Here is a 27,156-nt window from a genome sequence, read left to right as displayed (position 1 = left end):
GTCTGTTACTGAGTATGTTTGTGTGCGTCTTTTAGTGAGTGTGTATGTATGTCTGTCACTGAGTGTGTGTCTGTCAGTAAATGTGTGCGTCTGTTCATGAGAGTGTGTGTGTCTTAAGCACTTACCTTTCTCCAGCGCTGGACTCCCTTGGCGCTGGGAATCTCTCCGTCCCGATCCGCCTCTCAGCTCCGAATGCGCATGCGTGGCAAGAGCCACGCGCGCATTCAAACCGCCTATAGGAAAGCATTACTCAATGCTTTCCTATGGACGTGCAGTGTCTTCTCACTGTGATTTTCACAGTGAGAATCGCAGAAAATCCTCTAGCGGCTGTCAATGAGACAGCCACTAGAGGCTGGATTAACCCTCAGTGAAACATAGCAGTTTCTCTGAATCTGCTATGTTTTCAGCTGCAGGGTTAAAACTAGAGACCTGGCACCCAGACCACGTCATTGAGCTGATGTGATCTGGGTGTCTGTAGTGGTCCTTTAAGTGTATGTGTTTATGCATGCACTGGCGTACATACCGCGGTCGCACAGGTCGCAGCCCTGCGACCCGGTGCCCGCCGCCATGTGTTGCGGCCCCAGCCCGCGCAGAGTAAGCGCGCGGGGGGGCCCGCGGATCAGTTTTCGCACCGGGGCCCCATGGGTTGTATGTACGCTACTGCATATAGCGCAAATGTCAGGTTTTGTTTATGTTTTGTTTTGATTACATTTGGCTCAGTCCTTAACCCCTTAATGAGGAGTGACGGACGAAGTCTGTCACTCAGGGGAAACCCCTAACGACGAGTGACGGACCTTGTCCGTCACGCGGTAAAATAAGCCCCAGATCGCCGCAATTGCTTAGTATACTCACCTTCCGCCTCCCTGCACTTCCGGGTTCACTAAAACAACCTTAGGTAAATAGCCTGTGGTGTCTACTTTATATAAATATATACTTTTGTGTGGCAATTTTGTTTTCTTTTATGGCTATTAGGCTTACAAGACACACATACCAAATTCTAAAACCGCTCCACATTAAAAGTTTATTTTACTCCTTGTGCTTTGTGACCCGTAACTACCAAAAAAAAAACTTACAATCCCAGACACATTATATATTATGTAAATCAGAACAAATAAATGAATTTATTTTTAATTACTTTCTTTAACCTGCACTAATTGTGCACACATTATTATTGCAAAAACTGTAAAAAAAACATTTTTCATTTTTTTTGCATTTTTCTGTATTTTTTAATAATAAGTAAGCATTTATATATATATATATATATGTTACATCAAATTAAAGCCCTTTCTGTCCTTTAAAAAAACGGTATATAATATGCGTCGGTGCAATAAATTAGTCAAATGCAAATTGCAGTTGAACGCAAACAGCAAAAAAATGCAAAAAATGCCGTTGTCATTAAGTGAAAGACAAGCTTCTGAAGCTCTGTCCTTAAGGGGTTAGGGGATTAACCAATTCATTAATTAATGTTATCTAGTTGTTATTAAGAATATCGTTGTCACTTGTGCACTTTGGGATATTGATTTCCATGAACATTTTCGGAGTCCCTTTTTCCCGAAGCTTTGTGGATTATCACATTATTAATGGTATCGTTTTTTGCTGGGTTTGAACTGTTTTGCCGGGGTTCTGTATGGTTCCTGCATGCAGAGATCAGATACACTATTATTTAAACATTTATTGCACTCACCGTGTCTGGGACCAGATCTCACGGTCCAGGATGGCTGCAGTTGTGATGGTCCCTGTCTGAGGGTCAATGCGGAACAAATCTTTCATAAGCCCTGACGGGTCCAACGCGTAGGTCACCTGACCATTCAGCCCTTGGTCTGGGTCCTCGGCAACAACCTGAAAAAGGGAACAAAAGCATGACCGTGTCATAGCTCACCTCTGGACATTCATACATTACTTCCCTTTACCCGTCTATCTCCCCGCTGGGTGGGAGTATTTACCCGTCGATCTCCTTGCTGGGTGGGAGTATTTACCCGTCAATCTCCCCGCTGGGTGGGAATATTTACCCGTCAATATCCCCGCTGGGTGGGAGTATTTACCCGTCTATCTCCCCGCTGGGTGGGAGTATTTATCCGCCTATCTCCCCGCTGGGTGGGAGTATTTACCCGTCTATCTCCCCGCTGGGTGGGAATATTTACCCGTCAATCTCCCCGCTGGGTGGGAGTATTTACCCGTCTATCTCCCCACTGGGTGGGAGTATTTACCCGTCTATCTCCCCGCTGGGTGGGAGTATTTATCCGCCTATCTCCCCGCTGGGTGGGAGTATTTACCCGTCTATCTCCCCGCTGGGTGGGAATATTTACCCGTCTATCTCCCCGCTGGGTGGGAGTATTTACCCGTCTATCTCCCCGCTGGGTGGGAGTATTTACCCGTCTATCTCCCCGCTGGGTGGGAATATTTACCCGTCAATCTCCCCGCTGGGTGGTAGTATTTACCTGTATATCTCCCCGCTGGGTGGGAATATTTACCCGTCTATCTCCCCGCTGGGTGGGAATATTTACCCGTCTATCTCCCCGCTGGGTGGGAATATTTACCCGTCTATCTCCCCGCTGGGTGGGAGTATTTACCCGTCAATCTCCCCGCTGGGTGGGAGTATTTACCGTCTATCTCCCCGCTGGGTGGGAGTATTTACCCATCTATCTCCCCGCTGGGTGGGAGTATTTACCCGTATATCTCCCTGCTGGGTGGGAGTATTTACCCGTCTATTTCCCCGCTGGGTGGGAGTATTTACCCATCTATCTCCCCGCTGGGTAGGAGTATTTACCCGTATATCTCCCTGCTGGGTGGGAGTATTTACTGGTCGATCTCCCTGCTGGGTGGGAGTATGTACCCGTCTATCTCCCCGCTGGGTGGTAGTATTTACCTGTATATCTCCCTGCTTGGTGGGAGTATTTACCCGTGTATCTCCCCACGGGGTGGGAGTATTTACTCGTCTATCTCCTTGCTGGGTGGGAGTATTTACCCGTCTATCTCCCCATGGGGTGGGAGTATTCACCCGTCTATCTCCTTGCTGGGTGGGAGTATTTACCCGTCTATCTCCCCGCTGGGTGGGAGTATTTACCCGTATATCTCCCTGCTGGGTGGGAGTATTTACTGGTCGATCTCCCTGCTGGGTGGGAGTATGTACCCGTCTATCTCCCCGCTGGGTGGTAGTATTTACCTGTATATCTCCCTGCTTGGTGGGAGTATTTACCCGTCTATCTCCCCACTGGGTGGAAGTATTTACCCGTCTATCTCCACGCTGGGTGGGAGTATTTACCCGTCTATCTCCTTGCTGGGTGGGAGTATTTACCCGTCTATCTCCCCATGGGGTGGGAGTATTCACCCGTCTATCTCCTTGCTGGGTGGGAGTATTTACCCGTCTATCTCCCCGCTGGGTGGGAGTATTTACCCGTCTATCTCCCCGCTGGGTAGGAGTATTTACCTGTATATCTCCCTGCTGGGTGGGAGTATTTACCCGTCTATCTCCACGCTGGGTGGGAGTATTTACCCGTATATCTCCACGCTGGGTGGGAGTATTTACCTGTCTATCTCCACGCTGGGTGGGGGTATTTACCCGTCGATCTCCACGCTGGGTGGGAGTATTTACCCGTCTATCTCCCCACTGGGTGGGAGTATTTACCCGTCTATCTCCTTGCTGGGTGGGAGTATTTACCCGTCGATCTCCCTGCTGGGTGGGAGTATTTACCCGTCTATCTCCACGCTGGGTGGGAGTATTTACCCGTATATCTCCACGCTGGGTGGGAGTATGTACCCGTATATCTCCACGCTGGGTGGGAGTATTTACCCGTCGATCTCCACGCTGGGTGGGAGTATTTACCCGTCTATCTCCCCACTGGGTGGGAGTATTTACCCGTCTATCTCCTTGCTGGGTGGGAGTATTTACCCGTCGATCTCCCTGCTGGGTGGGAGTATTTACCCGTCTATCTCCACGCTGGGTGGGAGTATTTACCCGTCTATCTCCCCGCTGGGTAGGAGTATTTACCTGTATATCTCCCTGCTGGGTGGGAGTATTTACCCGTCTATCTCCACGCTGGGTGGGAGTATTTACCCGTATATCTCCCTGCTGGGTGGGAGTATTTACCCGTCTATCTCCACGCTGGGTGGGAGTATTTACCCGTCGATCTCCACGCTGGGTGGGAGTATTTACCCGTCTATCTCCCCACTGGGTGGGAGTATTTACCCGTCTATCTCCTTGCTGGGTGGGAGTATTTACCCGTCGATCTCCCTGCTGGGTGGGAGTATTTACCCGTCTATCTCCACGCTGGGTGGGAGTATTTACCCGTATATCTCCACGCTGGGTGGGAGTATTTACCCGTATATCTCCACGCTGTGTGGGAGTATTTACCCGTCGATCTCCACGCTGGGTGGGAGTATTTACCCGTCGATCTCCACGCTGGGTGGGAGTATTTACCCGTCTATCTCCCCACTGGGTGGGAGTATTTACCCGTCTATCTCCTTGCTGGGTGGGAGTATTTACCCGTCGATCTCCCTGCTGGGTGGGAGTATTTACCCGTCTATCTCCACGCTGGGTGGGAGTATTTACCCGTCTATCTCCACGCTGGGTGGGAGTATTTACCCGTCGATCTCCCTGCTGGCTAGGAGGGTTTACATCCAGGTTATGTCACTCCCCGGAATAGAAGGCGTGTTTGTAGTTGCAGTCTGGGGTGCTTTACCTGTATAATGTGGCTGCCATCAGCCTGTGCTTCCCAGATGTGGGCCATGTAGTGCGGCAGCTGGAAGCGCGGCGTGTTGTCATTGACATCCTGTAGAATGACAGTTAGCGCAGTGAAGCTGTAATGTTGTGGGGTCTCTGCCTGTATGACAAGTCTCTGCCGCGGGTTCCATTCATAATCCAATAACAGCGGCTGCTGCACTGTGATCTGACCTGTACGGGTAGACATGCGTGTATTGAATCAACGTATCCCACCCGCTACACGGACACTTTATTAGTAAACACTTCACACCATTGTCAGGATTCTGCTTACTTATTCCTATATTGAACAAAGATGTTTTTGTGAGAATCTCACCAATTTAATGAAATTAAATGTAGAAATCTCCATCTATTTATCGTGTAACTAGGCCCCTCCATCTTAGCTCCCTCCATCTTAGCTCCCTCCATCTTAGTTCCCTGTCAGTCATTGTTATAAGCTCCGCCCTTTACACCTGGCAGTCAGTATAGAGGGAGCCACCTCCATCTTAGCTCCCTGTCAGTCATTGTTATAAGCTCCGCCCTTTACACCTGGCAGTCAGTATAGAGAGAGCCACCTCCATCTTAGCTCCCTGTCAATCATTGTTATAAGCTCCGCCCTTTACACCTGGCAGTCAGTATAGAGAGAGCCACCTCCATCTTAGCTCCCTGTCAGTCATTGTTATAAGCTCCGCCCTTTACACCTGGCAGTCAGTATAGAGAGAGCCACCTCCATCTTAGCTCCCTGTCAGTCATTGTTATAAGCTCCGCCCTTTACACCTGGCAGTCAGTATAGAGAGAGCCACCTCCATCTTAGCTCCCTGTCAATCATTGTTATAAGCTCCGCCCTTTACACCTGGCAGTCAGTATAGAGAGAGCGACCTCCATCTTAGCTCCCTGTCAATCATTGTTATAAGCTCCGCCCTTTACACCTGGCAGTCAGTATAGAGAGAGCCACCTCCATCTTAGCTCCCTGTCAATCATTGTTATAAGCTCCGCCCTTTACACCTGGCAGTCAGTATAGAGAGAGCCACCTCCATCTTAGCTCCCTGTCAGTCATTGTTATAAGCTCCGCCCTTTACACCTGGCAGTCAGTATAGAGAGAGCCACCTCCATCTTAGCTCCCTGTCAATCATTGTTATAAGCTCCGCCCTTTACACCTGGCAGTCAGTATAGAGAGAGCCACCTCCATCTTAGCTCCCTGTCAATCATTGTTATAAGCTCCGCCCTTTACACCTGGCAGTCAGTATAGAGAGAGAGCCGCCTTCATCTTAGCTCCCTGTCAATCATTGTTATAAGCTCCGCCCTTTACACCTGGCAGTCAGCATAGAGAGAGCCACCTCCATCTTAGCTCCCTGTCAATCATTGATATAAGCTCCGCCCTTTACACCTGGCAGTCAGTATAGAGAGAGCCACCTCCATCTTAGCTCCCTGTCAATCATTGTTATAAGCTCCGCCATTTACACCTGGCAGTCAGTATAGAGAGAGCCACCTCCATCTTAGCTCCCTGTCAATCATAGTTATAAGCTCCGCCCTTTACACCTGGCAGTCAGTATATAGAGAGCCACCTCCATCTTAGCTCCCTGTCAATCATTGTTATAAGCTCCGCCCTTTACACCTGGCAGTCAGTATAGAGAGAGCCACCTCTATCTTAGCTCCCTGTCAATCATTGTTATAAGCTCCGCACTTTACACCTGGCAGTCAGTATAGAGAGAGCCGCCTCCATCTTAGCTCCCTGTCAATCATTGTTAGAAGCTCCGCCCTTTACACCTGGCAGTCAGTATAGAGGGAGCCACCTCCATCTTAGCTCCCTGTCAGTCATTGTTATAAGCTCCGCCCTTTACACCTGGCAGTCAGTATAGAGAGAGCCACCTCTATCTTAGCTCCCTGTCAATCATTGTTATAAGCTCCGCCCTTTACACCTGGCAGTCAGTATAGAGAGAGCCACCTCCATCTTAGCTCCCTGTCAATCATTGTTATAAGCTCCGCCCTTTACACCTGGCAGTCAGTATAGAGAGAGCCACCTCCATCTTAGCTCCCTGTCAATCATTGTTATAAGCTCCGCCCTTTACACCTGGCAGTCAGTATATAGAGAGCCACCTCCATCTTAGCTCCCTGTCAATCATTGTTATAAGCTCCGCCCTTTACACCTGGCAGTCAGTATAGAGAGATCCACCTCCATCTTAGCTCCCTGTCAATCATTGTTTTAAGCTCCGCCCTTTATACCTGGCAGTCAGTATAGAGAGAGCCACCTCCATCTTAGCTCCCTGTCAATCATTGTTATAAGCTCCGCCCTTTACACCTGGCAGTCAGTATAGAGAGAGCCACCTCCATCTTAGCTCTCTGTCAATCATTGTTATAAGCTCCGCCCTTTACACCTGGCAGTCAGTATAGAGAGAGCCGCCTCCATCTTAGCTCCCTGTCAGTCATTGTTATAAGCTCCACCCTTTACACCTGGCAGGCAGTATAGAGAGAGCCGCCTCCATCTTAGCTCCCTGTCAGTCATTGTTATAAGCTCCGCCCTTTACACCTGGCAGTCAGCATAGAGAGAGCCGCCTCCATCTTAGCTCCCTGTCAGTCATTGTTATAAGCTCCACCCTTTACACCTGGCAGTCAGTATAGAGAGAGCCACCTCCATCTTAGCTCCCTGTCAATCATTGTTATAAGCTCCGCCCTTTACACCTGGCAGTCAGTATAAAGAGAGCCACCTCCATCTTAGCTCCCTGTCAATCATTGTTATAAGCCCCGCCCTTTACACCTGGCAGTCAGTATAAAGAGAGCCACCTCCATCTTAGCTCCCTGTCAGTCATTGTTATAAGCTCCGCCCTTTACACCTGACAGTCAGTATAGAGAGAGCCACCTCCATCTTAGCTCCCTGTCAATCATTGTTATAAGCTCCACCCTTTACACCTGGCAGTCAGTATAGAGAGAGCCACCTCCATCTTAGCTCCCTGTCAATCATTGTTATAAGCTCCGCCCTTTACACCTGGCAGTCAGCATAGAGAGAGCCACCTCCATCTTAGCTCCCTGTCAATCATTGTTATAAGCTCCGCCCTTTACACCTGGCAGTCAGTATAGAGAGAGCCACCTCCATCTTAGCTCCCTGTCAATCATTGTTATAAGCTCCGCCCTTTACACCTGGCAGTCAGTATAGAGAGAGCCACCTCCATCTTAGCTCCCTGTCAATCATTGTTATAAGCTCCACCCTTTACACCTGGCAGTCAGTATAGAGAGAGCCACCTCCATCTTAGCTCCCTGTCAGTCATTGTTATAAGCTCCGCCCTTTACACCTGGCAGTCAGTATAGAGAGAGCCACCTCCATCTTAGCTCCCTGTCAATCATTGTTATAAGCTCCGCCCTTTACACCTGGCAGTCAGTATAGAGAGAGCCACCTCCATCTTAGCTCCCTGTAAATCATTGTTATAAGCTCCACCCTTTACACCTGGCAGTCAGTATAGAGAGAGTCGCCTCCATCTTAGCTCCCTGTCAATCATTGTTATAAGCCCCGCCCTTTACACCTGGCAGTCAGTATAGAGAGAGCCACCTCCATTTTAGCTCCCTGTCAATCATTGTTATAAGCTCCGCCCTTTACACCTGGCAGTCAGTATAGAGAGAGCCACCTCCATCTTAGCTGCCTGTCAATCATTGTTATAAACTCCGCCCATTACACCTGGCAGTCAGTATAGAGAGAGCCACCTCCATCTTAGCTCCCTGTCAATCATTGTTATAAGCTCCGCCCTTTACACCTGGCAGTCAGTATAGAGAGAGCCACCTCCATCTTAGCTCCCTGTCAGTCATTGTTATAAGCTCCGCCCTTTACACCTGGCAGTCAGTATAGAGAGAGCCACCTCCATCTTAGCTCCCTGTCAATCATTGTTATAAGCTCCACCCATTACACCTGGCAGTCAGTATAGAGAGAGCCGCCTCCATCTTAGCTCCCTGTCAATCATTGTTATAAGCTCCGCCCCTTACACCTGGCAGTCAGTATAGAGAGCGCCACCTCCATCTTAGCTCCCTGTCAATCATTGTTATAAGCTCCGCCCTTTACACCTGGCAGTCAGTATAGAGAGAGCCACCTCCATCTTAGCTCCCTGTCAATCATTGTTATAAGCTCCGCCCTTTACACCTGGCAGTCAGTATAAAGAGAGCCACCTCCATCTTAGCTGCCTGTCAATCATTGTTATAAACTCCGCCCATTACACCTGGCAGTCAGTATAGAGAGAGCCACCTCCATCTTAGCTCCCTGTCAATCATTGTTATAAGCTCCGCCCTTTACACCTGGCAGTCAGTATAGAGAGAGCCGCCTCCATCTTAGCTCCCTGTCAATCATTGTTATAAGCTCCGCCCTTTACACCTGGCAGTCAGTATAGAGAGAGCCACCTCCATCTTAGCTCCCTGTCAATCATTGTTATAAGCTCCGCCCTTTACACCTGGCAGTCAGTATAGAGAGAGCCACCTCCATCTTAGCTCCCTGTCAGTCATTGTTATAAGCTCCGCCCTTTACACCTGGCAGTCAGTATAGAGAGAGCCACCTCCATCTTAGCTCCCTGTCAATCATTGTTATAAGCTCCGCCCATTACACCTGGCAGTCAGTATAGAGAGAGCCACCTCCATCTTAGCTCCCTGTCAATCATTGTTATAAGCTCCGCCCTTTACACCTGGCAGTCAGTATAGAGAGAGCCACCTCCATCTTAGCTCCCTGTCAGTCATAGTTATAAGCCCCGCCCTTTACATCTGATATTCTAGATATTAATTTTATTATTTTACAATAAAGAAAATACTTTGGCATAAAACATTTTATAGCCATTTTGATTTCTTTTTAACCGGACTATACATATACTATCTACCTGACGAGAAGCCTAAAGAATCCTTAGGTGGGGATGATACCACCCAAGCGCCTACATTGAGCAGTACAAGCCTGCTCTATATACTGTGAGTAGTATATTTATTCTCTTGTTATACCTTTTAATTACTATACAGAGAGCACTATATACTTTATTTTATCTCCCTGGGTCGAATAATACCAACTTGGACGTTGAATCTGAGCCAGATACTCGCCAATCAATATTACGCCGCATATCCTTGAGTGGGGATTATTCCACTTCACGTGCGTTATATCAGAGCTAGGTTCTAGCTCTGAAAAGTGTGAGTAAGACTACTTTTATTTTATTTTATTTACCATTTTATTCATCTATATACTGTGCCATTGGAGTTCCTCTTGTTTTTTTCTTCACATATTACCTCACTGGATTGCAAGTACCCATTTGTGAAGACACACCCCATTTTACGCCTCAGGATCCCTGTTCTTATACACGGCATCTACCATTATGGACTTATGATAAGTGCTTTGGACTATTGCCAATTATCCATTTATATTTCATTTAATATTCAATATTAAATTGTATTATTTTATATTATTTATTATATACACTCTTATATGTTTTACTGTATATTTTAGGCGCAACCTTTTTTTGTTCTATTTTGCATCATTTCTTATCATTAGGGGATTATAGGGGACTCCCCTTTAAGGATTGCAGCCTTACTATTATTTTCTTGTGTGGCAATCTAGCGCTGATTTTTTCTCTTTCCAAAAACAGAGATATGGCTGCTGTTGGCCAGTAAACTGCACAATAAGGACATGAATAATATCAGTATCTCCTGCCCTGGAGGATCAATTACTGCTGAAACACGCAGAAAGATTATTGTAACGGACACCTTCCGTTGACGGATGCTCCTAGCGCTTCCTGAGGACTCCAAGCACTGCAGCAGACACCACAACCACCGCAGACTCCACAACCGCCGTAGCTTAACTGGAGCTGCGCCGTCTTCCTTCCACCCTGTATGAACCTCCAGCATTCAGGACCGTGTGGGGAAGACCTCTCCTCCAAAGAGAGCGTAACAGGAGTAATTTCTCAAAAGAGCTAAGTGATTAAAGCTCAAGGGAGTATGCAGCGCATAGCAATCCCCAGTGTGAATATAGCTGACCCCTCCAATCACGAGACAAGACTACGTGTCGAGGGTCAAGAAGAACTCAGGTTTAATGGCACACACTCTGCTTTTATGCAATTCTCCCCTGCAAGGGAGACGCCCACATACAATTATACATTACCCAATCACACAATGGTTACATCCCACAGATTCCCTCCCCTTAGCCTGAGAGGTAACCCAGACTCCACAACCGCCGTAGCTTAACTGGAGCTGCGCCGCAGACTCCACAACCGCCGTACAGTTTAAACATACTTTTTACACAACTTTCATAACTCTAAAACCATGCATCCAATATTAATAACAGTTACATATTATTAATCAGCACATTCCAAATACAAACATACCCAAAAATCATTCGAATCCGTTCAGCCGTTCGGGAGATAGGTATAAGTCATTTTTGACCGACCGCAAGCACATTTTCATGCCCAAAACAGTTCCATGGATTTGGGCTGTGCGGTCGGTCTATTTTACACCGAGAAAATTACGAACGGTACTTAGTCTCCAGCCGCAGTGTCGAGGAAGGTACGGGTCAGCGATGTTCGTGCAATTGGGTAGCCGAAAACAGTTCCATAGATTTGGCTGCACACACCGCTGACCGCGTTCGAATAAGTTAAAATGGCCGCCACCACTTGTTCATTTGTCTAATGGCGGATACCTCGACGACTTCGGCACTTCGACGACTTCGACTGCATCCGAAGTGCCAGTTTAAAAGTTGTAACACTGCTCCAAAGTATTTAAAGGGCCAGGAACAGCATTATAAAAATCCATTATGCCCAAATGCAGTTCTTAAAGGGCAATACATCCCAGGGCCATAGTCGCAAGGCAGGAGGCTAGCGAACAGTCCTCTCCAATGCCCAGTGGTAAATGGCAGTTTGTCACAATAATGATCTCTGAATTTATCTTGCTTTGTATAAAACATACATGCTTGTGGGACTGCAGAGCTACATGTTACATAGTCTCATAGTTACATAGACACAGTCACATAGTCACATAGACACAGTCACATAGATACAGTCACATAGTCACATAGACACAGTCACAAAGTCACATAGACACAGTCACATAGACACAGTCACATAGACACAGTCACATGGTTACATTGACACAGTCACATAGATTCAGTCACATAGTTACATAGTCACATAGACACAGTCACAAAGTCACATAGACACAGTCACATAGTTACATAGTCATAGTCACATAGACACAGTCACATAGTCACATAGACACAGTCACATGGTTACATTGACACGGTCACATAGTTACATAATCACATAGACACAGTCACGTAGTTACATAGACACATAGTTACATAGACACAGTAACATAGTTACATAGTCATAGTCACATAGTTACATAGTCATAGTCACATAGACACAGTCACATAGTCACATAGACACAGTCACATAGTTACATAATCACATAGACACAGTCACGTAGTTACATAGACACATAGTTACATAGACACAGTAACATAGTTACATAGACACATAGTTACAGTCACATAGTCACATAGGCACAGTTACATAGACACAGTCAAATAGACACAGTCACATAGTTACATAGTCACATAGTTACATTGACACAGTCACATACTTACATACAGTCACATAGTTACATAGACACAGTCACATAGTTACATAGACACATAGTTACATAGACACAATCACATAGTCACATAGACATAGACACATAGTTGCATAGACACAGTCACATAGTTACATAGTCACAGTCACATAGTCACATAGATACAGTCACATAGTCACATAGACACAGTCAGATAGTTACATAGACACAGTCACATAGTTACATAGTCACATAGTCACAGTCACATACTTACATAGATACAGTCACATAGTTACATAGTCACATAGTCACAGTCACATACTTACATAGACACAATCACATAGTCACATAGACATAGACACATAGTTGCATAGACACAGTCACATAGTTACATAGTCACAGTCACATAGTCACATAGACACAGTCACATAGACACAGTCAGATAGTTACATAGACACAGTCACATAGACACAGTCACATAGACACAGTCACATAGACACATAGACACAGTCACATAGACACAGTCAGATAGTCACATAGACACAGTCACATAGACAAAGTCAGATAGTTACATAGACACAGTCACATAGTTACATAGTCACATAGTCACAGTCACATACTTACATAGATACAGTCACATAGTTACATAATCACTTAGCTGAAAAGAGACTTGTGTGCATGAAGTTCAGCCTTCCTCACATATGTCTTTGCTGTTGATCCAAAAGAAGGCAAAAACCCAGTCTGAAGAGATTTAAATTTGTTAACCTTTCTTCATAACTAAAATGCTCCATTCATTTGATTCATTTTGTAGCTCGTCTCTGCACTTTTTCTAGTGCCATAATATCCTTCTTTAGAACAGGTGCCCAGAATTGCTCAGCATATTCATAGTGTGGTCTTACCAGTGATTTATGGTTATTACAGTTAAATCCATTACAGAGTTACTAAAATGCACTTAAATCTGCCCCATCCTCATATTTCCTTTAAAGGGTTTCTCCAAATCATTTCAGTGCCAAATCGAATAATACCCTTGTAACGGCACAACCAGGCATAAAAGGGGTTAAAAGACGTTTAGTAGATCTTCCCTTCCAGAGACACAGGCACAGCTACTGTAGACACCAATACAGCGAACCGGAGAAGCATATGAATGCCGTAAACAGCTGAACCGGAACCATACGAATGCTGTAAACAGCCGAATAGGAAAAACCATACGAATAGGTTTACACTCCTAGCAGTCGAACTGGAACAGCATACAATAAATCCCCCCAAGAACAAGACAAGGCTCTGTTTTGAGGGTCAAGCAGGAACAGACAGAGCTGTGGGTTTATTGTTCTTATATAGACATTAGTACCACCCACAGGGTTTTGAAAAACAAACAATAAACACGTACAATACACTCAGACACTCCCACACAAAATCCTCCTCTCTGCCTGTGATACAATTACCTTACACAATGGGTAATGTAATTATCACAGGCAGAGAAATAGTGTTTCCACATTATTCATAACTTTAAAAGTATGCATCACATTCACATAATACATTTACATTTTCAGAATCAGCATACTCCAAATACAAGCATACGTCAAAATCATCCACATTGGTCCATTGGTTCAAAAGATAGTTCGAGGTCCTTTGTGACCAAAGGAAGCATGGCTTTTCTGCCCAAAACCAGTTCCACAGAGTCTTCTATCCTGGAGATAATTGGGAAGTAATCCAATTGTCTCCAAGGACAGAGGCAAAACTCCATTAAGCACATGGCAGTAAAAATACAGTAAAATACAATAAAATACACAAGGTTACATTTATTACATAAAATACAGACATGCAACATGTCCCCAGATAGCTTAGATCTGAGTGCACATTATTACTGAATGGCACTCAGACCACACCCATACAGTTCAATTGCCATGGAGCCAAAGTCTTTTATTACACGATTAGGCTCTATGGCATAGCTATCTGGGTTAAATGAGTTCATTCAGTAAATCCGAGAATCTACCAAACGCCAGAGCAGAAATACATGAATAGACCTTTCTGCATAGGAAAATAAAGTATTTAAATGCCGGTCCATAGTCAAAAGGCAACAGGCAGGCAACCAGGCTCCTCCAATGCACAGTGGCGAGATTGGTCTCGTCACAACCTTATTCTATCTGTCTCCCTGAAATAAATGCTCAAAGAGCGTTTATCAATGTAGTTTTATAAAACGTCTGATGTCAAGGGAGCCATGCTGAGGACCAATTATGACGGTCTGCCTGGCTCCTAGTGCTTGCCGAGGACTCCAAGCACTCCACCAGACACCATAAGCACTGCAGACCCCACTTCCAGCGATGCAGCTGTGCCGGGGTCTTGCTGTCCTCTACCCACCCTGGACCCAAGACCAGGATCCAGCTCCCAGTGGGTAGACCTCTACTTCTCCAGAGAGCGTAGCAGAAACAAGCTTTAGTGATTATAGTGATTATAGTGATTATAGCAATCGCCCAGAGTGTAGTTATCCAATCCCCCAAACATGAGCCAGGACTTCATGAAGGTGCAAGATGATCTGAGCTTTAATGGCTCAGGTTGCTTTATATACAATTCCTTAGGCCAGAGGCACACCCCCTGGACCTGATGGAGCACCGCCTTACCAACTGTACAGACCAATAAGGATAATACAACAATGTCTGAAACTCCCACAAACAGCACACAATCCCTCCCCTCTGCCTGTGATATAATTAAAGTAGTTAATACAATAACCTAATTATCCACAGGCAGAAAAACACACATTTTCCTCAAAGTACAGAAAACACTCCAAAAAATAACATCCCTATAAATAGTACATCCCCGATAGCACTGATCTGGGTGAACAACATATCCAAAAATCAGAGCAGGGGTTCAGGAAATTCCTGGAAGTCTCTTTTGACTGACCACACGCATGGTTTCATGCAAGGCCGGTGCAAGGATATTTGCCGCACTAGGCAAAAGTAAAGTTTGCCGACCCCCCCATGTGACATCACAATTCCCCACCCAAATGATCTGCCAGGTTAACTAACGCCAGTGCTGCAGTGCCGCTGTGTGTACATTAAAAGGCCTGCAGGGACAGGCTATAGACACCAGAACCACTACATTAAGCTGCAGTGGTTCTGGGGACTATAGTGTTTCTTTAATGTGAGGTAAATTAGAGATTAGTGCCATGAATAATATACTAGATTGCCTACTTACAACCAGATGAGGATGGTGATGGGCTCTAGCTGCAGTCTGGCTACATTGGTCTGGTGTAGAACAGGATCTCTGGAGGCTGTTTGTAACTGTGGTCACAAAAATCAATGTTCTGTCCCAGGGTCCACCTTCATGTTCCACCAATGAGTTTGTTCACAGGGGGTGAAGTGTGTAGGGGATGTCCTGATATGTGTGTAAGGAATGCATTGTGTGAATCTGTGTTTGTATGTGTAAGGGCTGCAAGGTGTGTTTCTGTGTATGTACGGGATGCAGTGTGTGCGCCTGTAAGGGGTGCATTGAGTATGTAAGGGGTGCATTGAGTGTGTGTAAGGAATGCATTGTGTGTTTCTGTGTGTGTAAGGGATGCATTGTGTGTAAGGGTTGCATTGCTTGTGTGTGTGTGTGTGTGTGTAATGCATTGTGTGTGTAATGCATTGTGTGTTTTTCTGTGTGCAAGGGGTGCATTGTCTTTGTGTGTAAGGGGTGCATTGTGTGTGATTGTGTGTAGGTGATGGATATCAATCTCTCCCCCCTCCCTTGTCACACTCTTCTCCCCCCTCTCCCTCCCTTGTCACTCTCTTCTCCCCCCGTCCCTTGTCACTCTCTTCTCCCCCCGTCCCTTGTCACTCTCTTCTCCCCCCTCCCTTGTCACACTCTTCTTCCCCCTCTCCCTCCCTTGTCACTCTCTTCTCCCCCCGTCCCTTGTCACTCTCTTCTCCCCCCCTTCCATGTCACTCTCTTCTCCCCTCCCCCTCCCCACTCTCTTCTCCCCCCCCTTCCATGTCACTCTCTTCACACAATGGTTTAACATAATTATCACAGACAGTAAAAATACAGTTTTTACACATACACTGTAACTTTAAAACCATACATTCAATCTCCATAAAAATTAATCAGCACACTTTAAACATAAACACTCTCAAAAATCAGCCAAATCCATCCAGTGGATAAAAAGTTAGACGGAAGTCCTTTATGACCGACCGCAAGCACATTTTCCTGCCCAAAACAGTTCCATAGATTTGGGCTGTGCGGTCGGTCAATTTCATGTAGAAAAACATTTGAACGTGTGTTCGAATCTTCGAACGGGACTTAGTCTCTGCAGCTGGAAGTTCAGTATGGGAGAAGGTAAGGGTCAGCGGTGTTCGCGGAAATGTGTAGCCGATTTTAGTTCCATGAATTTGGCTACACATAACGCTGACCTCGTTCGAATGAACAAAGATGGCCGCCGCCACGTGTTCGGCTGTCGAATGGCAGCCACCCAGCGCTCGGCAATTAACCTGCAGTAACCTCACAGCCTGGGAAGTAAATTGCCTGCACACTTCCACTTCTAGGTGGTCCGCCTGTGTGGTACTTGGTTCAGTAAGCCCCATTTACTGAACCAAGTGGGAGAAAGCCAGGGACAAGTTATTAAAGGTTTGGGGACACCGTCTTAAAGGGGCATTGTTCAACAAAGTCACAATATGTCCCCAGATGGTTCTTAAAGGGTCATACACACCCAATAAAAGTCCATAAGTTTTCAAGGGCACAATCTCCCAGGGGCCATAGTCATGAGGAAGGAGGCTGGCAAATAGGCTTCTCCACAACCCAGGGAAGCAGGGCAATTTGTCATTTAAAGGGCCAGTTACAAATGGCGGTTTGTAACAACGTTCGACTAAACAAGATGGCTTCCGCCATGTGTTCGACTATACGAACGGCGACCACCCAGCCGTTCGTCAATTTGGCTGCGGTTAACTACCAGCCTAGGAGGTAAATGGGCTGCACACTCCACTTGCGTGTGGTCCGGCTGTTCGGTAGGCTGGTGTTAGGGCTGCAGTGACGAAAGGCTAAATGCCACAAATTAGACCCCTTTCTTAAAGGAACACTATAGGGTCAGAAACACAACCATGTATTCCTGACCCTATAGTGCTAAACACACCATTTAGGTGGCTTGCCCCCCTTAGCCCCCTTAAAAGGAATTAAAAATCACCTTATTCCCAGCGCCGCACAGGTCTACCGGCACTGGCATCGCCCCCTTGGTGAAAGCCTTGGATTGGCTAAAATCAGCAAGGGGGCTGTTTCCCTTTAATGAAACAGAGTTTGGAATTTATGTATTTGTCAGAAATCCACCAGGAACTGAGAAAATTTGCTAAAAAGCTAAATGAGACACAACCATGAGTTTTGTTTGGTATTGGAGTACCAGCTGTATACCGGGTATTTTATTATTGGAGTACTAGCCGTACACCGGGAATTTGGTACTGGAGTACCAGCCGTACACTGGTTATTTGGTATTGGAGTAACAGCCGTACACCGGTTATTTGGTATTGGGGTACCAGGCGTACACCGGATATTTGGTACTGGAGTACCAGCCATACACTGGTTATTTGGTATTGGGGTACCAGGCGTACACCGGATATTTGGTATTGGAGTACCAGCCATACACTGGTTATTTGGTATTGTAGTACCAGCCGTACACTGGTTATTTAGTTTTGGGGTACCAGCCGTACACCAGTTATTTGGTTTTGGGTACCAGGCATACACTGGTTATTTGGTATTGGAGTACCAGCCGTACACCGGGTATTTTGTATTGGAGTACCAGCCGTACACTGGTTATTTGGTATTGGAGTACCAGCCGTACACAGGGTATTTGGTTTTGGGGTACCAGGCGTACACCGGGTATTTGGTATTGGAGTACCAGCCGTACACTGGTTATTTGGTATTTGAGTACCAGCCGTACACAGGGTATTTGGTTTTGGGGTACAAGGCTTACACCGGGTATTTGGTATTGGAGTACCAGCCATACACTGGTTATTTGGTATTGGAGTAACAGCCGTACACCGGTTATTTGGTATTGGGGTACCAGGCGTACACCGGATATTTGGTACTGGAGTACCAGCCATACACTGGTTATTTGGTATTGTAGTACCAGCCGTACACTGGTTATTTAGTTTTGGGGTACCAGCCGTACACCAGTTATTTGGTTTTGGGTACCAGGCATACACTGGTTATTTGGTATTGGAGTACCAGCCGTACACCGGGTATTTTGTATTGGAGTACCAGCCGTACACTGGTTATTTGGTATTGGAGTACCAGCCGTACACAGGGTATTTGGTTTTGGGGTACCAGGCGTACACCGGGTATTTGGTATTGGAGTACCAGCCGTACACAGGGTATTTGGTTTTGGGGTACAAGGCTTACACCGGGTATTTGGTATTGGAGTACCAGCCATACACTGGTTATTTAGTTTTGGGGTACCAGCCGTGCACCGGTATTTGGTTTTGGGGTACCAGGCATACACCGGGTATTTGGTATTGGAGTACCAGCCGTACACTGGTTATTTGGTATTGGAGTACCAGCCGTACACAGGGTATTTGGTTTTGGGGTACCAAGTGTACACCGGGTATTTGGTATTGGAGTACCAGCCATACACTGGGTATTTGGTTTTGAGGTACCAGCCGTACACAGGGTATTTGTTTTTGGGGTACCAGGCGTACACGGGTATTTGGTATTGGAGTACCAGCCGTACACTGGTTATTTGGTATTTGAGTTCCAGCCGTACACAGGGTATTTGGTTTTGGACTACCAGGCGTACACCGGGTATTTGGTTTTGGGGTACCAGCCGTACACCGGTATTTGGTTTTGAGGTACCAGGCATACACCGGGTATTTGGTTTTGGAGTACCAGCCGTACACTGGTTATTTGGTATTTGAGTACCAGCCGTACACAGGGTATTCGGTTTTAGGGTACAAGGCTTACACCGGGTATTTGGTATTGGAGTACCAGCCATACACTGGTTATTTAGTTTTGGGGTACCAGCCGTACACCGGTATTTGGTTTTGGGGTACCAGGCATACACCGGGTATTTGGTATTGGAGTACCAGCCGTACACTGGTTATTTGGTATTGGAGTACCAGCCGTACACTGGGTATTTGGTTTTGGGGTACCAGGTGTACACCGGGTATTTGGTATTAAAGTACCAGCCGTACACTGGGTATTTGGTTTTGGGGTACCAGCCGTACACAGGGTATTTGGTTTTGGGGTACCAGGCGTACACCGGGTATTTGGTATTGGAGTACCAGCCATACACTGGTTATTTAGTTTTGGGGTACCAGCCGTACACCGGTATTTGGTTTTGGGGTACCAGGCATACACCGGGTATTTGGTTACAGGTAATTTGGTTATTTGGTATTTGAGTACCAGCCGTACACAGGGTATTCGGTTTTAGGGTACAAGGCTTACACCGGGTATTTGGTATTGGAGTACCAGCCATACACTGGTTATTTAGTTTTGGGGTACCAGCCGTACACCGGTATTTGGTTTTGGGGTACCAGGCATACACCGGGTATTTGGTATTGGAGTACCAGCCGTACACTGGTTATTTGGTATTGGAGTACCAGCCGTACACTGGGTATTTGGTTTTGGGGTACCAGGTGTACACCGGGTATTTGGTATTGGAGTACCAGCCGTACACTGGGTATTTGGTTTTGGGGTACCAGCCGTACACAGGGTATTTGGTTTTGGGGTACCAGGCGTACACCGGGTATTTTGTATTGGAGTACCAGCCGTACACTGGTTATTTGGTATTTGAGTTCCAACCGTACACAGGGTATTTGGTTTTGGACTACCAGGCGTACACCGGGTATTTGGTTTTGGGGTACCAGCCGTACACCGGTATTTGGTTTTGAGGTACCAGGCATACACCGGGTATTTGGTTTTGGGGTACCTTGCATGCACAGGGTGTTTGGTTTTGGGGTACCTTGCATGCACAGGGTATTTGGTTATGGGGTACCAGGCATGCACAGGGTATTTGGTTTTGGGGTACCTTGCATGCACAGGGTATTTGGTTTTGGGGCACCAGCTGTACACAGGATATTTGGTTTTGGGGTACCTTGCATGCACAGGTTATTAGGTTTTGGAGTACCTGTATTTGGGTGGATACTATATGCTCCATTTTCATTCCCGCTGAGGAAGGTGTAAGTGATCTTTCCCGATGAGCCTCCGGTATGCAATGCTTTCACAGTGGCAACCACCGATCCTGTCAAGGTAGATATATGTTAGACTGCTTCATATAGAATGAAATAAGTAATGACAGATATGGGAAATTACTTAAAAGCTGAACATATAAGGCTTAGCAACCCATTATAAAGTAGATTGTGGCAGGTAAAATTGGCTGTAGCATTTGATGTGTCACTTAAAGGGACATGCATCAGTTTTAGACTTCCTTTTGAGTTTTAGCTTCGAATGAGACAGCTGCCTCACTCTGCAGGCTGCAAAAAGCGTGTGAATATGATTTTTATTTTTACATTTACCTCCTTTTTTTTTTCTTATGCTTTACACACCTACTCCAGGGGGTCACTGATCTAACCAATCAGTGTCCTATCCCTAGGAATGCTGGAAAAGTTCATTAGGCGTGCCTGACAGATTAACGTGCAGTTGGAAGATCTCTTCACCTTGTAACATCCTGACAGCGGGAGAAGAAAGGGAGTCTGATCAGTGTGATCATGCAGAGCAGGCTCCGGTGTTTCTGCCTCTATATCCAATGTACCATCAGTCTATTACTCTCTATCCAGAATGTTACCAGTCTGCCTCTATATCCAACGTGCCATCAGTCTATTACTCTCTATCCAGAATGTTACCAGTCTGCCTCTATATCCAATGTGCCATCAGTCTATTACTCTCTATCCAGAATGTTACCAGTCTGCCTCTATATCCAATGTGCCATCAGTCTATTACTCTCTATCCAGAATGTTACCAGTCTGCCTCTATATCCAATTTGCCATCGGTCTATTACTCTCTATCCAGAATGTTACCAGTCTGCCACTATATCCAACATGCCATCGGTCTATTACTCTCTATCCAGAATGTTACCAGTCTGCCACTATATCCAAAGTGCCATCAGTCTATTACTCTCTATCCAGAATGTTACCAGTCTGCCACTATATCCAACGTGCCATCAGTCAAATACTCTCTATCCAGAATGTTACCAGTCTGCCACTATATCCAACATGCCATCGGTCTATTACTCTCTATCCAGAATGTTACCAGTCTGCCACTATATCCAACGTGCCATCAGTCAAATACTCTCTATCCAGAATGTTACCAGTCTGCCACTATATCCAACATGCCATCAGTCTATTACTCTCTATCCAGAATGTTATCAGTCTGCCTCTATATCCAATGTGCCATCGGTCTATTACTCTCTATCCAGAATGTTACCAGTCTGCCTCTATATCCAATGTGCCATCAGTCTATTACTCTCTATCCAGAATGTTACCAGTCTGCCTCTGTATCCAATGTGCCATCAGTCAAATACTCTCTATCCAGAATGTTATCAGTCTGCCTCTGTATCCAACATGCCATCAGTCTAATACTCTCTATCCAGAATGTTACCAGTCTGCCTCTATATCCAATGTGCCATCAGTCAAATACTCTCTATCCAGAATGTTACCAGTCTGCCTCTATATCCAATGTGCTAAGGTCGGATTATGAGAGAGAGTCGCTGAAGCTTTGCCAGCGGTTTCTAGAAAAATCTTATCCACCAAATAAGATTTTGAAGGCTTATATGAGAGGACTTAGTTCTAACCAGACATTGGAGCCTGGGCCTCAAGGTCCTAGTCCATCTGAACATGGAAATCATACAAATGAACACCACATCATTCTGGATTTACTTGAACATACTCAAGTCCCCAAGTTAAAAAGAGCTAAATATAACATCAGCACTAAAGAGGTTGGAAAAAGTTCCACACCAATATTTACCACCACGTTCAATAAAGGCTTTGACGAGATCATCAATATTTTTTACACATATTGGCCCATTCTTATCAAGGACCCATGGTTATCATTCTGTATCTCAGAAACCCCAAAGGTCACTTTTAGAAAAGCCCCAAACTTAAAGAACATTCTGGCACCCTCCAAATTACATCACTCGAATGAGAAGAGCAAAGAAATAACAACCCACAAAGAAGGGATACCGAACAAAGGTTGTGGCCGCAATATATGTCTTACATGCAATTTTATCTGCGTGCAGAGTTCCACCTTTAGTCCATTCAACAACTCCGATGTCACTTTTCCAATTCTATCAGAAATTACTTGCAACACCTCATTTGTAGTGTACCTAATAACTTGCCCATGTGGGCGGCAATATGTGGGTCAAACCACAAGACCCCTCAAATGCAGATTCCGGGAACATAGAACAGCCATCATCCGTAATGATACCAGATCTGCAGTAGCCCGTCATTTTTCAATTTTTCATGACAAGAATCCATCTGGCATACAACTTATGGGGATAGCCCATGTCCCCCCTTACCAAGATGAGGCAAGGAGAAGAAGAGAACTGATTAAGTCGGAGTCAGTCTGGATCTTTAAGCTCAATACCATGACACCAAATGGTTTAAATGAAGAGCTGGAACTCTTCTGATTTATTCAGTTTTTCATACTTCACTTTCAACCCCTAGAGGTATCTGTAGCGAGGTCTGGTTGAGGGTGGTTTGGTATGTTGAGTTCTGCTCGGGGCCTGCCATATCCTCATCCATCGTTTCACTATATAGATAGGTGTGCCACTGACAATGTCTGTTGGATATTATTTAACCCATTATTGATTTTAGTTTATTTCGTGGTAATTTAAAGTTTCGTTGTAATTTGAAGATCAGGCATACTATTCCGCTTGATCCATACCTTTATTGAGGTCTAGAATATTCTATCATGTGCCTATCTATAAAGCTCTAATATATTAACTTTAAATTAGACATATACCTTTTTAGTAATATTGGCCTTAGTTTGAGGTTATTATCCATTGATACTATGTCTGTCCCTTTATATAGACGGTGGTGGTGTTGGTTGTTGATTACCAAGTTTCTCTCATATTTCTAAGGGGGATCTATATTGATATCGGGAGAGGCTGGTGTGTTCTATGGAGTCCTGTTTGGGGCCTTTCTTAGTTCCATTATGTCTTTGGTGACTGATTGTTATTTTTCAAAATCATTTGGTTCATTATTTATTTTATTTTATTTATTTTAGTTTAGTTCATTCATTATTTTTTATTTTTTGTGTATTATGAAGATTGTGCATATCATTTTGCCTGATCTACATTTATATCCATATCTAGAAGAGTTAGTTAGTTAATTATTCCCCTTCTGTTATACTTAAGTGTACTGTTTTCAGACTACACTTACATTTCAAATAAAATGATCACCGTTTGAAATTACAATTTGTGAAATTATATCTGCCCCTTTAAATAAGGATGGATCTGATTATTTGTGCTATAGGTATATACACAGATATATCGTGTAGGGTTTTGTTCATTATTTTGTAGATTTATTTTCTACTCTATATATATAAATTTTCTAGTCTAACTGTTATTTATTAATTTAAGTTTGAGCAATGTTTAGGTTCATTTCTCATTCACAATTATTAATAGTATTTTGTGTTATCAATTTTAACTGATTTAGAATTAATTGTCTGAGTGTTAGGGGTGGGTGTTTCCCTCCCTTAACTGTTCAATCACTCCAGCATTTTGGAGGTATTTAAATCCAATTATCCCGCAGCTATTCAGTCTTGAGAAAGTCCCGTGGGCGGGACGAAACGCGTAGACGTGACTGCATGTGTGGCTGGTTCCACCGGATCCTTTTCGGCTGCCTGTATTTATTTTGTCTTATTTATTATTCATTATTTAGATTTTATCCTCATTTTTTATTTTTTTAGGTTTTCAGAATCTTTTTCTTTTGTTTTATTTATTTATTTGTCCCCTGTTTTTTTGGTTTTTTTTTTTTTTTTTTTTTTTTTTTTTTTTTTTTTTCACTTGCCACTTACCACCTTGGTTAAGTGAAGTGAGGGTTATTGTACCTCCAGATATAGTGAAGTCGAGGACTGAGGACTACTCATTCAAGGCGGCTCTATTTCAACTACACCGCGGTCTTTTGAGAAGATACCGACCGCGGCATCTATATATGTTGTGAGTGACTCACCAGGTGCCTGTGTGAGTAATCTGCTACATCGTTCACCGCGGTCTTTTTCGAAGATCCCGACCGCGGTGTATATCGTTGTTCCTCGACGGACCCCCTTTGAAGTGGGTCGGATACCGGCGGCACAGAACCCTCTTCTACACCCTTTTCCCTTTTTTGGGGGTTGTCCTCCTTTATTACCTCGGTGGGGGGCCCACACCGAGGCAGGTACTGTTTATGCATTTTATTTTTTATTCTTTTTATATATAGGTTTTTATTATTTTTCTGGCAGCTGTTTCTGATACCGTATGTGATACTTTGTATTCTTTATACAGAGTTAGATGACAGATCAATATCCAGTTTATACTTTGTATGGTGTTACATATTTTACAAAGTAAATTGATTGATACATTGTTAGTGGATCCGTGCACACATTGTGATTATTTAATTTTTCAATGTTTTGCTTGATTTTTTAAATAAATATATCTATAAATTTTTGGTATAAGTGTTAAGTCACAGTTTATACAATAGTTATTTTGTGACATATCCATTCTTGAGCGCACATACTTCTGTATACTTTTTTGAGCTACCACTCAGTTTTGGACGCTTGTGCATGTATGTAGCCGCCAGTCCTAATATTTCCTTATTTTATACACCTGATATCTATCTTTTCTATCAGTCTATTACTCTCTATCCAGAATGTTACCAGTCTGCCTCTATATCCAATGTGCCATCAGTCAAATACTCTCTATCCAGAATGTTACCAGTCTGCCTCTGTATCCAATGTGCCATCAGTCAAATACTCTCTATCCAGAATGTTATCAGTCTGCCTCTGTATCCAACATGCCATCAGTCTAATACTCTCTATCCAGAATGTTACCAGTCTGCCTCTGTATCCAATGTGCCATCAGTCTATTACTCTCTATCCAGAATGTTACCAGTCTGCCTCTATATCCAACGTGCCATCAGTCTATTACTCTCTATCCAGAATGTTACCAGCCTGCCTCTATATCCAACGTGCCATCAGTCTATTACTCTCTATCCAGAATGTTATCAGTCTTCCTCTATATCCAACGTGCCAGCAGTCTATTACTGTCTATCCAGAATATCATCGGTCTACCGCTATATGTAGCCCTCCACGTGGATGTGACCATATTAGTTTCTTGTTACATTTCCTCGTTCCAACTTATTCATTACTAAACATGTATTCTTCCCCCCACCTCCCCCATTTTCATATTTCACTGCAGTAATTTAGAATGAGAACAATTCACAGAAATACTTATTTTCATAGGATGTTTTAGTACCTTGTGGGCTATTCTCTGTCAGGCTAATATCTGTATTGTCTCGTGGGAATCGTGGTCCTTGGGATGCCTCCTCACGCAGGTGGATAACCAACACACCAGTGGAGGACAATGGAGGTTCCCCCAAATCTGAAGCCAGTACAAAGATAGTTCGCTCTTTTGGATTCAAGCTTTCCAGAGGCTCCAGCAAACGCACTTCCCCAGTGTAGGGATCCACAGAAAATGCACCTTTAGCAGATGTAGGAGTTAGCCGATACAGGATGGAGGCATTGGCTCCAGCATCTTTGTCCTCTGCTCTCATGGCTGTGAGTGGCCTCTTGGTTGGGGTATTCCTCGACAAGTTGACATAAAAAGGGCTGCGCAAAAATGCAGGGGGATTGTCATTGACATCTCGCACAGTTACAGTTACCGTGGCCTGTGCTCTCTTTGGTCCTGAAGGATCTGAATCAAAGACCCAGGCCAGAAATGTGTACGTTGCTCTACGTTCGCGATCAAGTTGTGTTGCTGTTGTTATACGTCCAGTGAGAGGATCAATGTGGAAAGCTCCATGTGTACCATTGGAGAGATGGAATGTTGTCTGGCCATTAGGACCATCATCAGGGTCTAGGGCAGTCAACTGCAGGACCAAACTCCCAACAGGAGCATCCTCGGGTACCTCTGCATTAAAGGCAGGAGCAGAGAAGGTGGGTGCATTATCATTAAGGTCTGTTACAGTGATCACGACCGTCGTAGTGGCACTAAGAGATGGAAAACCGCCATCATGTGCCAGTACCACTAGCTGATGGCTGGATACTGATTCTCGATCCAAAGGACGAGCTGTGGAGAGTGTCCCTGAGGAGGAATCCAGAGAGAAATCGCCAGCAGAGTCACCATCTAAAAGCAAAGAAAAGCATATTAGAAGAAACACTTAATGGAGATGTATTCTATCGCTACAGAGCATGTATTTATTTAACCTAGGATATTCCAGCCAAAGGAGCACAAACCACCTATTCGCTCATTGTTATTTTCCAGGTCTTCCTTGTTTAAATAAGAAATGCGTACTTTGTGTGTCTCAATGAGGTCACTTGGCATTCCACCAGGATCATTACTGAATGGAGTGAACAGGACATACTAACCGATAAACACATACCGGAGCTGGCATTCCACCAGGATCATTACTGAATGGAGTGAAAAGGACATACTAACCGATAAGCACATACTGGAGCTGGCATTCCACCAGGATCATTCCTGAATGGAGAAAACAGGACATACTAACCGATAAACACATACTGGAGCTGGCATTCCACCAGGATCTTTACTGAATGAAGTGAACAGAACATACCAACCGATAAGCACATACTGGAGTTGGCATTCCAGGATCATTACTGAATGGAGTGAAAATGACATTGTGACGGAACGCCTGCCACCCCGACTGGGTGCCTCCGTCAAAAGATGCTCCTAGTGCTCACCAAGGACCATCAGTACCGCACTCGACACCACAACCACCACCAACCCCACAAACCGC

The 27,156-nt window shown here is 44.9% G+C and overlaps 1 protein-coding gene across 4 annotated transcripts in view; it reads right to left on the bottom strand.

The window, feature by feature from the left end:
* The window catches only part of DCHS1 (dachsous cadherin-related 1), a 194,304-nt gene that overhangs the window by 21,389 nt on the left and 145,759 nt on the right, over nt 1-27,156 (bottom strand). For all 4 annotated transcript variants that reach the window (XM_063433387.1, XM_063433373.1, XM_063433379.1 and 1 more), the window contains exons 15-18: nt 25,656-26,525; nt 20,334-20,447; nt 4,680-4,891; nt 1,685-1,839 (exon numbers count right to left, since the gene is read on the bottom strand). In XM_063433387.1, coding sequence (XP_063289457.1) covers nt 1,685-1,839; nt 4,680-4,891; nt 20,334-20,447; nt 25,656-26,525 — 1,351 coding nt within the window. The remainder of the gene's footprint in view (nt 1-1,684; nt 1,840-4,679; nt 4,892-20,333; nt 20,448-25,655; nt 26,526-27,156) is intronic.

The sequence above is a fragment of the Pelobates fuscus genome, chromosome 1 (genome assembly GCF_036172605.1).
Source record: "Pelobates fuscus isolate aPelFus1 chromosome 1, aPelFus1.pri, whole genome shotgun sequence".
Taxonomy (NCBI): domain Eukaryota; kingdom Metazoa; phylum Chordata; class Amphibia; order Anura; family Pelobatidae; genus Pelobates; species Pelobates fuscus.
Note: the sequence above shows the minus strand (reverse complement) of the source record. Positions and strands in the feature narration are given on the sequence as shown.